The 15,124-nt window shown below is 40.5% G+C and overlaps 2 protein-coding genes across 9 annotated transcripts in view; one reads left to right on the top strand and one right to left on the bottom strand.

The window, feature by feature from the left end:
- Positions 1–15,124, bottom strand: part of MACC1 (MET transcriptional regulator MACC1) — a 227,013-nt gene that overhangs the window by 172,471 nt on the left and 39,418 nt on the right. For 2 of the 4 annotated variants that reach the window (XM_082693827.1, XM_082693826.1), the window contains exon 1: positions 2,716–2,779. The exons of the other annotated variants lie outside the window; for them this stretch is intronic. In XM_082693827.1, the coding sequence (XP_082549953.1) occupies positions 2,716–2,749 (34 nt within the window). In that variant the 5' untranslated portion in view covers positions 2,750–2,779. Of the gene's footprint in view, positions 1–2,715; positions 2,780–15,124 lie in introns of those variants that run through there. 4 annotated transcript variants of the gene reach the window in all.
- ITGB8 (integrin subunit beta 8) overlaps positions 905–15,124 on the top strand; it is an 80,586-nt gene continuing 66,366 nt past the window's right edge. For 2 of the 5 annotated variants that reach the window (XM_082693833.1, XM_082693831.1), the window contains exon 1: positions 3,248–3,381. In XM_082693833.1, the coding sequence (XP_082549959.1) occupies positions 3,255–3,381 (127 nt within the window). In that variant the 5' untranslated portion in view covers positions 3,248–3,254. Of the gene's footprint in view, positions 1,854–3,247; positions 3,382–3,424; positions 3,458–15,124 lie in introns of those variants that run through there. The other 3 variants (XM_082693835.1, XM_082693834.1, XM_082693832.1) reach the window with 3 other exon arrangements.

The following is a 15,124-nucleotide window of genomic DNA, read 5'->3' as shown; positions in this document are numbered from 1 at the left end:
AACATTCTGTTTTTCACTTTTGACACAGTATTCAATAGATTTCATGAGATATTCAATACATTATAAAACAGACTTTGTGTTATATGATACTGCCCAATTGTAGGCTAATGTAAGTGTTCTGAGCTGTTTAAGGTAGGCTAGGCCAAGCTATGATGTTCAGTAGGTTAGGTGTATTAAATGCATTTCCAACTTACAGTATGTTCAACTTATGATGGATTTATAAGTCAAAGAAGATATGTATAGTTAAAAATTAGTGCATACCTATTCAGTGTCACAAAACTACACCAATTGTTAATTACATAAATTTACATTTTATTTATTACTATAGTTGCCATTTACATTTCCAACATTGAGAGTCAGATTTTTAAAAATGTCATGAAACTCTGATGTACAACTTTACAGTGTAGCGTGCACTTAGACACACGTCTTTATAGGGATTATGAATTGACTTATTTTCTTCATTGTAGCACTATAGTGTCTGTGAAATCATCTCTGGAAAATACACATACTCCCCCATTGAAGAGTGACTAATAAGGGCGTAAAAATGCTCCTTTTGTGTTCAAATTTAAAGTCTTCATCCCCATCCCAGCTACTTTCCAGGCCACTCCTTTAATACCACCTAAAACAAAACTAGAGCTGTTCAAACTTGGAACCAGAAAAGAAAATAAGTTAAGAAGTTAAGAAGCTGAGCTAGATTTAATTACCTATTTAGAGTACATTGCCCAGAGTGAATTGTGTGTAAAGGTATCAGTTTGTCAGGTTTGGAACATTCATTTGGTCTCTCAAAAGGACCTGCTTTGTAGATGTAGGGCACTTGTAATTTTCCAGCTGGGTTCTTGGTTTGCTTAGATAATTCTGTGGGTCCCAATGTGCAGTCCACACCTGAAAAGGGGGAGTTTTCAATGTTGTGGCTTATTAACCAGGTACTTTCCATTAACTCAGTTAACAATTAGAAAAAAGAAAAGAAGATAGAGAGAGAGAAAGACGAAGAAAGCCTCCTACTTGTTTTTTTACTCCAAATATGGAGATGGAAACTATTAAACAAATAAGAAGGAGGGGAAACTCCCCGCATATTTCACCTTGACCTGGCTGGACTGGTCTGATGCCTGTAAGAGGCGGTGCCGTATGAAAGACCTCAGGCAAACTGCTAGTGGAAAAATGAGAGATCAGACTTCACCACGGGGAACCACTCCTGCCCCTAGAGGAAAAAGAAAACCTTCACCATGTCTCGGATTGGAAATAGTGCTTTGTTTTCAATCCGGGGGACTGGGTTCCCTCCCTCGGCCTAGAGTGGTAGTGACAGGATTCCAGAAGGCACGCGCCTTCTCTGACAGTTGCCCAGCTTTAATACCCGCTCCCTTTTTGCACCTAAATTTCTGAGCTGCAAGCAGGCAGAAACGCCCTCTCTCGTCCTCTCCTTAGTTTCTCTCTTCTGCTTCGCCGCACTTTGTAACTTCTTTGTTCCGTTTATTAGAAAGGTGACGCTTAAGGTCAAAGGACTCACTGTAACTAGCAAAACCCAGAGCCACCACCAGATCTGGGAAGAACAAGGCTGTCCAGCCCAGGGCTGAGACTCGGAGAGAAGGAGGCGCGAGAAATTTCAGCGAGCAGCTCCGGGTACGGCCTCTGCGGACTGGACCAATTCTCCAAGTGTTGGGGAGATGCCGGACCGTCTTGGGGTGGGGTAAAGGGTGAGCTCCTAATTCTACAAGCAACGTTGGCAGTGCGCACCCTCGGAACAGAGGGTGTTGGGGGCGGGGAGAGCCCTCACCCCCACCCCCACATGCTCTACTTTGTACGCTGCAGCTGCCGGGCAGTGAGTATCTCGGAACAAAGGAGCGGAGAGTGCCCGGGTGAGAGGCTGGGGTTTGTGCGCAGCTGCCATTAGTACTGAGCGAGTCTCCATACCGGCTAGGGGAGCGTTGGGGTGCTAGGATTCGCCGAGGAGGGGGAAAGGGAACAGGGGGAGCGATTCTTGTTGAGCAGCTACGCATCAGGAGCTCTTGTGAACGGTGGGCATGACAACTATCAGCGCCAAGGGGGAGAAAAAGAGCTGGAGTGAGCAAAACAAAGAGCGAGTGTGGGCCGCGGTGACTTCATGCCTCACCAATGTCCCGCCCACGCTGCTCGGAGCTGTTGCTGCTGCTGCTGCCGCCGGAGCCGCCGCTGCGCCTGCAGGCGGCCGGGGCGAGGCGCTGGGTAGCGTGGGGCGGTTTCCTAGCAACTCGCGGCCCCGAGCGCGCCCAGCTATCAGCACTTGGGGAGCCCCCCCACCCGGGGGCCGGAGCAGGACCACTGCACCCCCGCCCCTCGCCAGCCTCGCTTCCCTCGCCTTCTCGCTGGGTGCACCCCAGAGTGCGCCAGCGGCCGGGGTTCTGGACGGCGGGACGCCTCAGCCGCAAGCTGGGGCCAGAAGGACGAGGGCACGAAGCTCCCGCCCCGCAAGGCCGGGCTACTGCACCCTCGCGGAACCTCCCCTCCTGTGCTAGCGGCCGTGCGCTCCACTCCCGGCCGAGCCGGGAGCTGCTCTGCCTCGCTCTGGGTCCGCGGGCGCCGCTGGGGGCTTCTAGGGTGCTGCCGGAGTCGTTTCCCCCAGCTCTTGGCACCCCGCGCTTCCTCCCTCACCAGCCAGGACATTGCCGTTTTGACTTTGCCCGCGGCTCAGCTGATGAGGCGGCAAAGCTGTAACTAAGTGGAATTGGCCTCCCTGCCCACCTGTGGAAGAAGCTCGCGTTGATTGATGCGCCATCGACTTTTTTCCCCTTCGGCCTCGCCGGCGTCCCCTCCCACAGATGCAGCATCACCCAGTGATAGTACTTTAGGCTGGTTTTTCCCCCAGGCTTCGGGCTTTGTTTGGGTTTGATTCTGTTTGGCTGTTCACTAAGCTGATTTATGCAGCAGAAGCCCCATCGGCCGGAGAGAAACAAAAGCTCTTTTCTTTGTCCCAGAGCGGGCTGCGGAGCCTTCGCTCGCGTCGCCGCCCCGGGCCATTGACCGTCAGAGGAGGTGCTTCTCGCGGAGATCGCGGGACCCGCAGAGCCGAGCTGGCAGGGCCTCTGGGGCCCTGAGATGCCAAGCAGTGCCCCGGCCAGCGTACCTGCACCGCTTGCTCCGAGCCGCGGGGTCCTCCTGCTGGGCCTGCGGGAAACATCCTAGAGACACTTGGCCCACGGGCCCCGAGGTGCGCCCAGGAGTCGCCAGCGCGCAGCCGGAGAGCAGCCAGGCGGCGGGCGCGGCGCGGGCTGCTTTGCATTATGTGCCACTCCGCCCTGGCTTTTTTTACTGCCGCATTTGTCTGCCTGCAAAACTGCCGGCCAGGTCCTGCCTCATTCCTTTGGGCGGCCTGGGTGTTTTTAGTTGTTCTTGGACTGGGCCAGAGTGGTAAGTTGTTCTGTTTTCTTTTGTTTTCTTCTCTTCCCCAAAGGTCTGGGGCTGTGACGAAGAACATCCTGGCCAGGTAAGTGGCCCAATGTCAGCCTCCATCTGCCCTGAGAACTTCAGAAGGGAAGGTGCGTGGCAGCGTCCTCCATTCAGGCGGCCCGAGGGAGGCCAGGTGTCAATTACTTCCGCCCCGGAGTGACAGCAATAACATTGTATGAGGAGACTGTGTGTTGCCTCTGGATTTGGGGGAAGCAGTAATAGAATGGAAGTTTGGAAAAGTGAAAGGTCATATTTACCTAAGCGAGTTCAGGGGCTCTGCTCCATCCTTGAAGGCATCCTCCTTGATGGCATCTTTGAGGGTACCCCCATCCTTCTGCATGTGGATCCACCTATCACTAGCATTTGATTCAAGGCTTAGGGTACACTGCTACAATGGAAGTGAATTTTCTGGGTTTGAGTCTATGAAAGAAGAGGATGGCTGCATACAAGTTTCCTCTATCATTGTGCTTAGCCCGAATGAATTAAACACACTCGCAAAATACTCTTTAAGTCACCATCTTTAAGTCACCATTTTTTCAGCTGAAAACAAAAACAAAAACAAAAAAAACCTAGCTAATTAATCCCTCAATCGGATCAGCCCCTGAGACTGAAACCGTGAGACAGAAACCTAGACCAGGATTGACAGCTTTCAATCCAGGCAAGCCACTTCTATCAGAATTGCCTTGATTTGGAAAGGATACTTTTTTATAATGTATATTGTCCTTATTTTACAAATTAGGACAGTACCTCCCATCCTAAATCACAAAAGCTCAGGTCAAATAGTGTATAAAAAGTTATGTAGGCATTTTGAATTACATGAAAATTTAAGATGGCTGTACTGGATTGTTAGCAAACAGCAAAACATACAGTAAGTAATAGTAGTACTCATCAATCTGGGGTGAGCTCTTCTTAGTTTTAAATATAGGCCAAACATTTATTTTTGCCAATGCAATGATTATTGCCAATTTTTTTTATTTGCTTTATCTGCTTTTAGTCATCAAACCCTTAAATTCTGTTAGCACGTTTCTCTGAACTCGCCTGTTGTAGTAGAGTTCTAATTGTTTTGTAGACCAAAATTTTCTCTTATGCTTCGAATTGATGTGCCATGTTTCTGCCTGAAGCTAATAAAAACAATCAAGTCATAATCTTACAAATAAGAGTTTTAACTGTAAATATCCAGTAAGCTTCACTCATTTGTTGCATATATAGTTGTCTAATATTTGTTCCAAAAGATTTACCCAGTTATGTGAAATGAGAGCAATTGGAGTAAGTTTTTATCTTGTGGTTATTTTTTGGCTTATATGTTTATTTCAAAATAAGTGAGATTTGAAGGCATAGGAAATAGTGACGTTTATTATCAATTATCTCTTCAGTGGAACTATGCATTGATTGCAGCAGATTTTCCACTGAGTATAATTCCACCTTGTGTTAATATGTGATGAAGTATATTTCTAGATTTAGTAAATACACACACATATACACACAAAAGCAAAATGATCAAGGCTGTGTCGACAGTATATTTTGTCCCCAGTACCTAGACAAACCATGCTACTTGCCTCTAGAATTTACTACTAATAGTATTTTTTAAATATTCATTGTGCTTGTAAAGATCAGTCAAGTTCTCATGGAATAGCATTGTATTTCCATTCAGTAACTGTAATTGGTTTGAAGTAAATACTATGAATGGGCTCCCTTGCACCTGCAGTTGTAAAAAGGGAATGCTTATCTGAAATCGGAACAAGGCATCCTTTTCCCAGTCGCTGTCAATATACAAAGGTTTCTGATGTATACTGGTTTGCATTACAGTTAAAATCATGCAAAAAATTTAAATTATAGCCAGTACAACTCAGAAAATTAGAGATCAGCGTAAACTGTTGTACTTTCATGATATAGCTACAAGTCTCAAATTATATGTCTTCACAGTGCAAATTAGACGCTTAAAGCAGAAGAGAAATCTAGGTATCAGTTACAAAAGAAATCTTGTTCCTTTGCTCAGTAGTTTACACTGAGGGCAATAAAGTCATACACAAGGAACCATAAACTACACAACAGCATAACTTTGGGTTTGATTTTAGAGTAGGATTTATAGGTCCCAAATACATAGTGGACTTTTAATAATGAATAAATGGTGAGCAAGGGGATGTTGTTAATAAATCTGACCATTTTTCTGATTTAGAAAAATGTTTTTCAACTTTCCCTGGTGGAAATCACCAACAACTAGAAAAACAATAACAGTATAAAATGGTTAATGAGTAACTGGAAAACACTAAAGAATACTTAGTGGTTAATATTTGAAGAGTTAATGTAGCAACACTATTGTTTCTGCATTTGCTCACTTTGAAAGGTTAAAAATCTTTTTTACCTAAAGTTTTATATAGCAATATAAGAGTGACAAATTTCAGAAATTACCATTTACTTTTTAAAAAGTGTTAACTATTATTGCCATGTAATTTTACTTTCTGTCCATAATCAAATATTTATTTAAACTTTGAAATAACAATCAGCTGGATTAGCATTGTTTTGTAACTATAGCCTTATTTTACCTCAGAACATATTTCATATCACAAGTGTTCTGAAATTTCTTTATGCCTACCCAAAGTAAGAGGATATTTAAGAGAATCAAGGCTTTATTTTTAGAAGTCCAGTCTTCCAAAATATTTGTACAATAAGCATCCAAATTTATTCTATCTTAAAGCAACTGAGACACTTTCTGATAAAAAAAAAAAAAGTTAGGAAAAAAAAAGTTAGTGCTGTGTATGAAATATATGTATTTCATATATATACACGAAAGCAAAAGAACCGATAATGATTTGGAGAAATTCTGTGCCCCCAAGTGGCTCCTTCACCTGTTAACACATTATCAGAAATTTCACCATGTAATGGATCTCTTAGGGTTAAGTACGGTTTTGACAGTAGGTTTCTTTTCATTTTTAACTTTGTATTTGGAAATTTTCAAACACATACAGAAGCAGAGAAAATGGTATAAGGAATCACCATACCCCCATCACCAGGCTTCATCAAGTATCAACTTAGGGCCAACTTTTTTCATCTCTTCCCCTACTCATTTCATCTCATTCCCCCAGTAAGATTATTTTGAAACAAATTTCATATCATTTTATCTTAAAATATTTCAGTAAATCAAAGTACTAATAGAGGAGAAACACACTATCATTTGTCTCACAGCATGAAATTTTGAACTGAAATTTAGGGGTACAGGAATATTTACTATGTTTAAAGGAAGAAATGCAGAAGTGATGAAGGAAGCCAAGACAATGACAGTTTCAACCATTTACTTTTCAGTGATTCTGTTATGGCTGCATTAAAAATACTTCTCTTAAAACTATGCATATGTAACAGCTTTTTTGGTATGCATGTATATGAAAAAGAAAAAAATAGCATGAATAAATCTACTTCCCCAGACAAACATCAATTATTTTATTCCAGGTATAACTTGTTTTAGATTTCAGTTTTAAGGATTGTTCCCTGTGTCTCTGAACTCTTCAGTTTTTCTCCTCTCTACTGGGCCATTTATAGCATATACATATCTATACATGTTGTAATATCTCTCATCTTCTATTTCTCACTCTCCTTTTTAGCAAAAATTCCTTGAAAGAGTTGTCCATTCTTGCTGTCTCCAATTCTCCTCACCTTCTCTTTGAATCCATTCCAGTCAGGCTTGTGTTAATCACCTCTGCAGTGATACCATCCTGTTAATATCACAGTGCCCTCCCTATTGCCACAGCTGATAGCCAGTTTATGGTTTTCATCCCACTGGCCTATCATCTGTCAGCAAGTTGACACGTTGACCACTCCCTCCTTCAAAACACTTCTTTCCTTAACTTCCTGAACTCGCATTCTCTTGGTTAAGCAAGATCCTTCTCTCTCTTATGTTGGTTCTTCCTCCTGTCCCAACTCTAAATGTTAAAGTGGCTGAGGACTCAGTCCTCAGACTTTCTTTTCTAGAGATATACTGAGTCTTCAGATGGACTAATGCAGTATTGGGTCTTAAATACCACTTGTATGCTGACAACTCCTGTCCTGACCTCTTTTCTGATCTCCAGAGGGGATAGCAAACTACCTATTGGGCATCTCCACCGTGCATCTAAAGGCAAAATCAACCCTAGTGTATTCAAAACCAAACATCCAATTTTTTCCCCCAAGCTTGCTTCTTTCATACTCTTCCTCATCTCACTAAGTGATCAGCTACACTTCCAGTAGTGCAGGGTAACACTTTGGTGACATCCTTGATTTCCGTTTCCCTCACATTCTACAGTCACTTTACCACCTCTACTGCCACCACTATGGCCCATGTGGGTAATTTTTTTGCTTGAACTCTTGAATGCCTATTAAACTGTCTTCTCTACATCACAGTACAGCCAGACTTACCTTTTTAAACTGTGCCTCAGGCTCTCTCACTCCTCCCCTCAGAACTCTACACGGTTTCTCATCTATCTCAAATTGAAGGCCAACTCTACATGGTTTCCAAGATCCTGATGACTTCCTGACCTCACCTTCTTACTCACTTTTCCTCTCTCAATCTGTTTTAACAACACTGATTCTTGCTATACTTTGGATGTACCATGCATGATCTTACCTCCAATCATGAACTCACTGTTCCTCTTCTCCCTGGAATGTGTTTCCATGAGATATATTTCTGATTCCCTCTCCCTTAGTTCCTCCAGATGTTTATTCAAATATCTTATCAAAGAAGCCCTCTCTGTTCTCCTTATCAACACTATAGTGCCTCACCTTGGATCTTTTTTTCTTTGATATATTATAGCATCCCCGATATATTATGTATTTGTTTACTATCTTTCTCTCTTGCTTCCAACTCAGCAACTACATTATAGTATATAAGGGAAGGTAGTTTGCTCTCATTTTAGTTATGGAAATACCAGTTATGTAAAAGATGCTCAATACATATTTGTTGAGTGAAAGAATGAATAAGTAAATTTCTTCTCAGTTTTGTCATCACCTTCTCTGTTCATTCCAAGATGAGGCTTCATTTATTCTCTCTCAACCTCTCTAATCTTTGTAACGAACAAATGAACTGAAGAATCAAGTCTCACTATATTTATTAGATAATAACAGAATCTTCTCCCAGAAGAAAAATAAAGGTATTTCTATATTTAGCATAAACATGAAAAATTTGCCTAATAAGCGATTTTGCTGTGATTTTTTTTGTCCATTCATATTTGATAAAAGTTGAATTAATAACTTCTTCCTTTTTTTTTGAAAAGTATATCATATCTTCAAGTGGTAGAACCATATATATAGGACTCTAAAACATAGGACTGACCAGAGGCACCTGGGTTGCTCAGTCAGTTGAGCATCCAGGCCTTGGTTTCAGCTGAGGTCATAATCTCAAGGTCCTGGAATCAAGCCCCCTATCAAGCTCTGTGCTCAGCAGGGAGTCTGCCTTAGGATCCTCTCCCTCTCCCTCTGTCTCTCCTCTCTACTTGCTCTCTCTTTCAAATAAACAAATAAATATTTTTTAAAAATAAGACTGACCAGGTATAAAAGAGTTATCTGAGAATCACTAGCTGATTAATTTTTTCCAATGTATGCTTAAGTTTTAAAGATAAATTATTCATTCATGAACATATATACCTGGTAAGCTAATTAAGCCTTAATTAGAGCAAAAGCAAAATTAGTTAATAATTTTAATGAACAAAGGGGAATTGGGAAGTATTATTTAAGAGAATAAAGGTCATCTTTGAATAGGTTTTCATATAGGCAATAAAAGATAAATACAATAATTAGTTCTCATTCCAGTTTTTTTATGATGCATGAGAAATATGACATAGCAACACCAGATTGAATTTTCAATTTTCTTATTCCCCATTTTGAATGAAACTTTCTCAAAACAAATAAAGTATTTGAGATAACCTCATCTTTGTTGCTTAACAGGTTAGAGACTTTTCTGCCACCCCTGTGAAATTTGACCTGTCCAGGTATAAATAATTAAGTGTTTGATTCCTCACTTGGTTCACCAGAACCACCACTCACACAGTCATTTTAGTGTTCACTAGTTGGGTGTCAGAAGGTATTGTTTTGATCTAGGTTTCTTTAGACTCTAAGAAACAGTAGCCAATCCTCCGCAGGGTCCATCAGTTTTCTTGAAAAGTAAAAAACCATTTGTTATGTAGTCTTTCTCTTGTTTGTACTTAATAAGCTAAGATGCTCAAAGCATCCCCATTGAAAATGCCTATTGTATAACATTCTGTCATTTAAATGGTGTGTTTTGCTGGTTTGGGGAGTCTCTTTGAGTAACTCGTATAAAAATGGAATGTGACTTGTGATATTATTGAATCTTACCTTATCAAACTGACCTAAGGAAAATGTCTTTTTATATGTTCATCAAATAATATAACAACATTCATAACTGGTCCTGTACTGTATATGTCTAAGTCCTTCTTGGTCCTCAAAACTAGTCCCTGTTGCAGCCCAAATCTGTATACATTTAGACTTTTGCCAACATGAGAATGCTTAGCCCTGTGTATCTTCTCTAATTATATATGAAATGCATTCTGTAAGCTTTATATTGATTATAAAATAAAAGCAGTCATAAAATTAATATTTTATGATGATTCACATTGCATTTTATTAAATTAAACAAATTACTGAGTTTAAGTAGGTGACTTATTTGTTACTCTCTAAAAATGTCATTTTTCCAATTATAACCTAAAGAAGTCATGTAAGTGTGACTTCTATATGTAGTGGAAAGAAAGTATAATGTTCATGTCATGTAAGAAATACTTGGGTAGGGGCAGCCGGGTGGCTCAGTTGTTAAGCATCTGCCTTTGGCTCAGGTCATGATCCCAGGGTCTTGGGATCGAGCCCCGAGTCAGGCTCCTTGCTTAGCGGGAAGCCTGCTTCTCCTCTCTCACTGCCCCTGCTTGTGTTCCCTCTCTCACTGTCTCTCTCTGTTAAATAAATAAATAAAATCTTTAAAAAAAAAAAAAAAAAAAAAAAACACTTGGATAGCACTCACTCTATACATCTCACTGATCTAACTGATTCACCATATTAATTGACTCTTCATACTAATATTTTAAGAGAGGTAGAATTATCATCTCTGTTTTGGAGATGATAAAGACCGAAGCACAGAGGAGATAATTTGCTCAAAGTCACCTAGTTAGTAAGTCGAAGAGATAAGATGTGAACTGTTATGTTGCCTCCTACCTTAAAAAATTTCCGGATGTTACTCTAAGTTATACATTCACTGTGGCTATCAGATGAAGGAGGACCTTCACACACCTGTGGGGATTCCTGGGTCCAACACTGTTAACAACGTTACAGGCACAGAGTAACTAGAGATGGGAATATACTGATTTGTGAATTGAGGGCATAATCAAAGCATACCTCTGGTGGAAGCTCCCACGTGTTCTCAACTCATATTAAATATGCCTCACTATGGTTAGTTTCCTATCATAGTGAGAATGGAGAAAAGACATGTGGCTTTATGGGAGTAACCTGGAATGTAACTGTGCCTCACACAGGATTTCCAATGCATTACAGATGTGTATGACTTGTGGTTATGAGAGAGAAAGAAAAGGGGACTGACCTACTAAGTATTTGGTAACTTGTTCAGTCAAAAGTGTTCAAAGGGACAAAATCACAGTATATGAGTCAGACTGCTGATCATCATAGGACTTGTGACATTTCTACCTGCTTGGAGGTACTCTATTATAGCTTAATACTCTATATTGTTTAATATATTCACATTACTTCGTTTCCATGAGTTTTAACTGAAGTGGGTAATTTTTTGGCTGTTAAATATTTGCTGTGATTAGCCATGATTAGCAGTATTGGTTATTTAGTGCATTTCTAGTATGTACTAGGCTAAAGGAATATACTGCTATGTTTTCTTCAGGCATAAGTATTTTTTGTTGATTCTTTTTTGCAATTTTATATTTTTATTTGACAGTCAGCAGTTAGTCTTCATCCATATTGACTATATAAATTTTTGAAGGCTGTGACAGGTATATGGGTAGCCAGCAATATAGAGCTTAATTAGTGAATCTTTTTTTTTTAATATTTTATTTATTTATTTGACAGACAGAGATCACAAGTAGGCAGAGAGGCAGGCAGAGAGAGAGAGAGAGAGAGAGGAGGAAGCAGGCTCCCTGCAGAGCAGAGAGCCCGATGTAGGGCTCGATCCCAGGACCCTGAGATCAAGCAGACTAATTAAAGAAATATTGAATAACTTCTTCAAGATCTCTTTGCTAGTAAGTAATATGACTCCATACCCTCAATCATTACAGACTATCTTCCAGGGGTAAGAAGAGTCCCTCCTCTGGCCCTCCCCACAGTTAGGTTATCCATGCTATAGGACTCTTCCGGCTTCAGTGCCCTACTAGATCATCTCCGGGATTCTCTGCCCAAACAGTCCCGAATTACTTTCAGGGCCACCTTGTGGGTAGACTGTGCCACCTGTATGCCAAACTCCAAGAGAGGGGAAGTAAACAGAGCTTAGAAATGCACACTAGAGTGTCCATGCTGGCCAGCGATAGGCTACTTGCAATGCAGAATAAAACTAGAAGTAAGAGAGAAGAAGAGCAGATCAAGGGCTGGAGGGGTTTTACACACTGCCAAGTTGCCAAACAGAAATCTAAAGAGTCTGAAATTCTAAATTCAATGTGGCTTTAATATAAAATCAGTGTATATTTATCAAGATAAAATATAACTTATTTTAATGGTTCTTTTTTTCCCCAAAGATTTTATTTATTTATTTGACAAAGAGAGACACAGTGAGAGAGGGAACACAGGCACGGGGAGTGGGAGAGGGAGAAGCAGGCTTCCTGCCAAGCAGGGATCCTGATGCAGGGTTCTATCCCAGGACCCTGGGATCATGACCCCAGCTGAAGGCAGACGCTTAACCGGCTGCACCATCCAGATGCCCCATATTTAACGATTTCTTAGTTAGGGTTTTAACTGTTAAATATTTAGTCCTGTTAGTCCCATCACCATTTTCACTCTTGCTTTGGCCCTAAAAAAGTTAAGGACAGACTTGTATAGTAATTTATATATTACTCTAGGGAGAGTGACAAACAATGAAAACACCAGTGTTTATTGCATAAGAAAAACCACCCTATGTCAAGGTGTTTTTATTTGTCAGTAACTAAATGCCTTTTGGTAAACTCTAAGATGTGAACAGATTACACTGAATCCTATTTTCTTGCAAAGAGAGTTACAGTAAGGGTCTAGTGTATGCATATTTTTAATTTAGTTTTTCTTTTTTATTTCCCCTTATTAATTTAAAATATGTCACAGAAAGGAAAATTTTACTTACATGAATTAGCTAAATTTGGCTGAATTATTCAGCTGGCATATATTTAATATCTATAAGTGAATGAATAGGTAAAATAAACATTTCCATACTGCTTTCATGGATTAAAGTCCTATTTTTCTCCTTAAAATCAATCTTAATGTGGCCTTCTTTCTGTTTTCAGAGTAAGTAAATTAGTGTAGTTTCTGTATCAAAGAAAAATAATGGAAGTCAAAATGGTTTCCATTGGGATTTTATAAGTTAATTAAAACATTCTTATCTTTCAACAAAAGTACTGGCTGGGATCAATCATTTGAGGAAACTACTAATATTAAACAGGCTTATTAAAATTACCTTCTCAGGATGCCTGGGTTGTTCAGTTGGTTAAGCATCTGCCTTTGGCTCAGGTCATGATCCCAGGGTCCTGGGATAGAGCGCCACAAGTCCCACAAGGCCCACAAGTCCCACATCGGGCTTCTTGCTCAACAGGAAGCTGCTTCTGCTTCTCCCTCTGCCTGCCACTCCCCCTGCTTGTGCTCTCTCTCTGACAAATAAATAAATAAAATCTTTAAAAATAAATAAATAAAATTACCTTCCCAATTTTTTAAAAGTTCCCGACTAAAATTAGTTTAGGAAATAAGGATAAGATAATTAAATTAGAATTGCCATGTTAAATTATAGTGGTCTTATTGTATATATACTCAAGATGACTTCTAAAAGTGCTTTTGAGTGATTTTTATTCAAAGTTCATAAATGTTCATATTTTAGAGCAACAAACAAGATTTTAAAAAGTGGGGGTGCCTGGGTGGCTCAGGGGGTTAAGCTGCTGCCTTCAGCTAAGGTCATGATCTCAGGGTCCTGGGATATAGTCCCACATTGGGCTCTCTGCTCGGCAGGGAGTCTGCTTCCCTCTCTCTGTCTGCCTCTCTGCCTACTTGTGATCTCTGTCTGTCAAAAAAAAACAAAAAAAAAACCAGATTTTAAGAAGTGGCCTTCCATGATAACCTTATCAATCAGCCAACCATCATTACTATAGTGGTTTTGGAGATGTGTTATCTCTCTTTCCCAGGTGTTTTTATTATTTTGTTTTACTTTGTTTTGTTTTAATCAACAAATACTATTGTCAAAAACAGAGTCTGTTGCTATTCTAGGTCAGCACTGGTGCAGTTTGATTTTTGAAAACTGCCTCTCAAAATTATAGTCCCTGGGTTGTATGGAGAAAGGAAAAGTACCTGCCAAAGGCTAGTTCAAGCCAAAGTCCATGGGAAAGACCAAGTTTAGAAGTATAGGGAAAGTCTGGTAATGAAGGCAGGAAGATAAAAGAGAAGAAATGTCAGCTCTGAAGAAATAAATGTACCAAATATGTCTTACTAGGTATGTGAAGTGGGCCATGTTGTTTGGCCAGGGATGTTTGATGTTTTGCATGGTTTGGGACCCAACTTCCTTTTATGATAGTTGATATTTCAAGATATGCCAACAGTAAAGTGCAGCCACTGTTCAGATACTGTTTGTTACACATATACATATGGTATCAGGGTCCTATCCTTTGAATTGAAGTACAAATGTTTTCCCAGATACAAGTATTTTTTCCTGATTTCAGTGGAGAGCATATAGTTAGTGTAATTCCCTAGTAACTGTGACAGATACTGGGTAGAGAAAGGAGCTGGGTGGAAATCTTCTTCCTTATGGAATGAAGGATTACCACTATGCTCCAGAGTAGATTTAGAATATTATGACATTGTACAAAGAAAATAATTAAAAGAAAAATTCAAAATTCTACAAGATTAGGCTGACAATAGGTACATTAAGGAATGACAAACTGGGAAATGTCTTTCCTTATTGCCAGCTTGCTAGAAGGCTGGACTGGCTATGCCTGGTGTGGAAGGTACTCATTGATAGCAGTAAGGCAAAGAATGTGAGAAAGTTCCGGGGTGTGTAGGAATTGCTGTAGAACTGGCTGTTCTAGTTGGAAACAAAAAACTCACTGTAGCAGAACTGTATTGTTGGCAGAAAAAAATGACCTAGCTGGGCTCTTTTATAGTATAAAGCCTACTTCCCAAGGTGTTACTCTACTGTGTTTGTGTACAATTGGTCTGAACTTCCACTGAATTTATTGACTTGAAAACAAGCAGAACGTAATTTGCAAAAGAAAACCCTCTAGAAATGATAGATGAGGATGAGGCTTAAGTTCCAAGGGAATTCATTTGGAAGATAGTAACACTGGAAAGCAAAATAAAAAACCCTCACGAAGAGAGTAAGTTTCAGGCATTCTGAATTTGGTTTAAAAACATCCCTTTTGGGGGCACCTGGGTGGCTCAGTGGGTAAAGCCTCTGCCTTTAGCTCAGGTCATGATCTCACGGTCCTGGGATGGAGCCCCACATTGGGCTCTCTGCTTAGCTGGGAGCCTGCATCCCTCCCTCTCTCTGCCTGCC

This window comes from Mustela nivalis, assembly GCF_964662115.1.
Source record: "Mustela nivalis genome assembly, chromosome: 12".
Classification (NCBI taxonomy): Eukaryota; Metazoa; Chordata; class Mammalia; order Carnivora; family Mustelidae; genus Mustela; species Mustela nivalis.
This window is presented reverse-complemented; position numbering and strand designations above follow the sequence as displayed.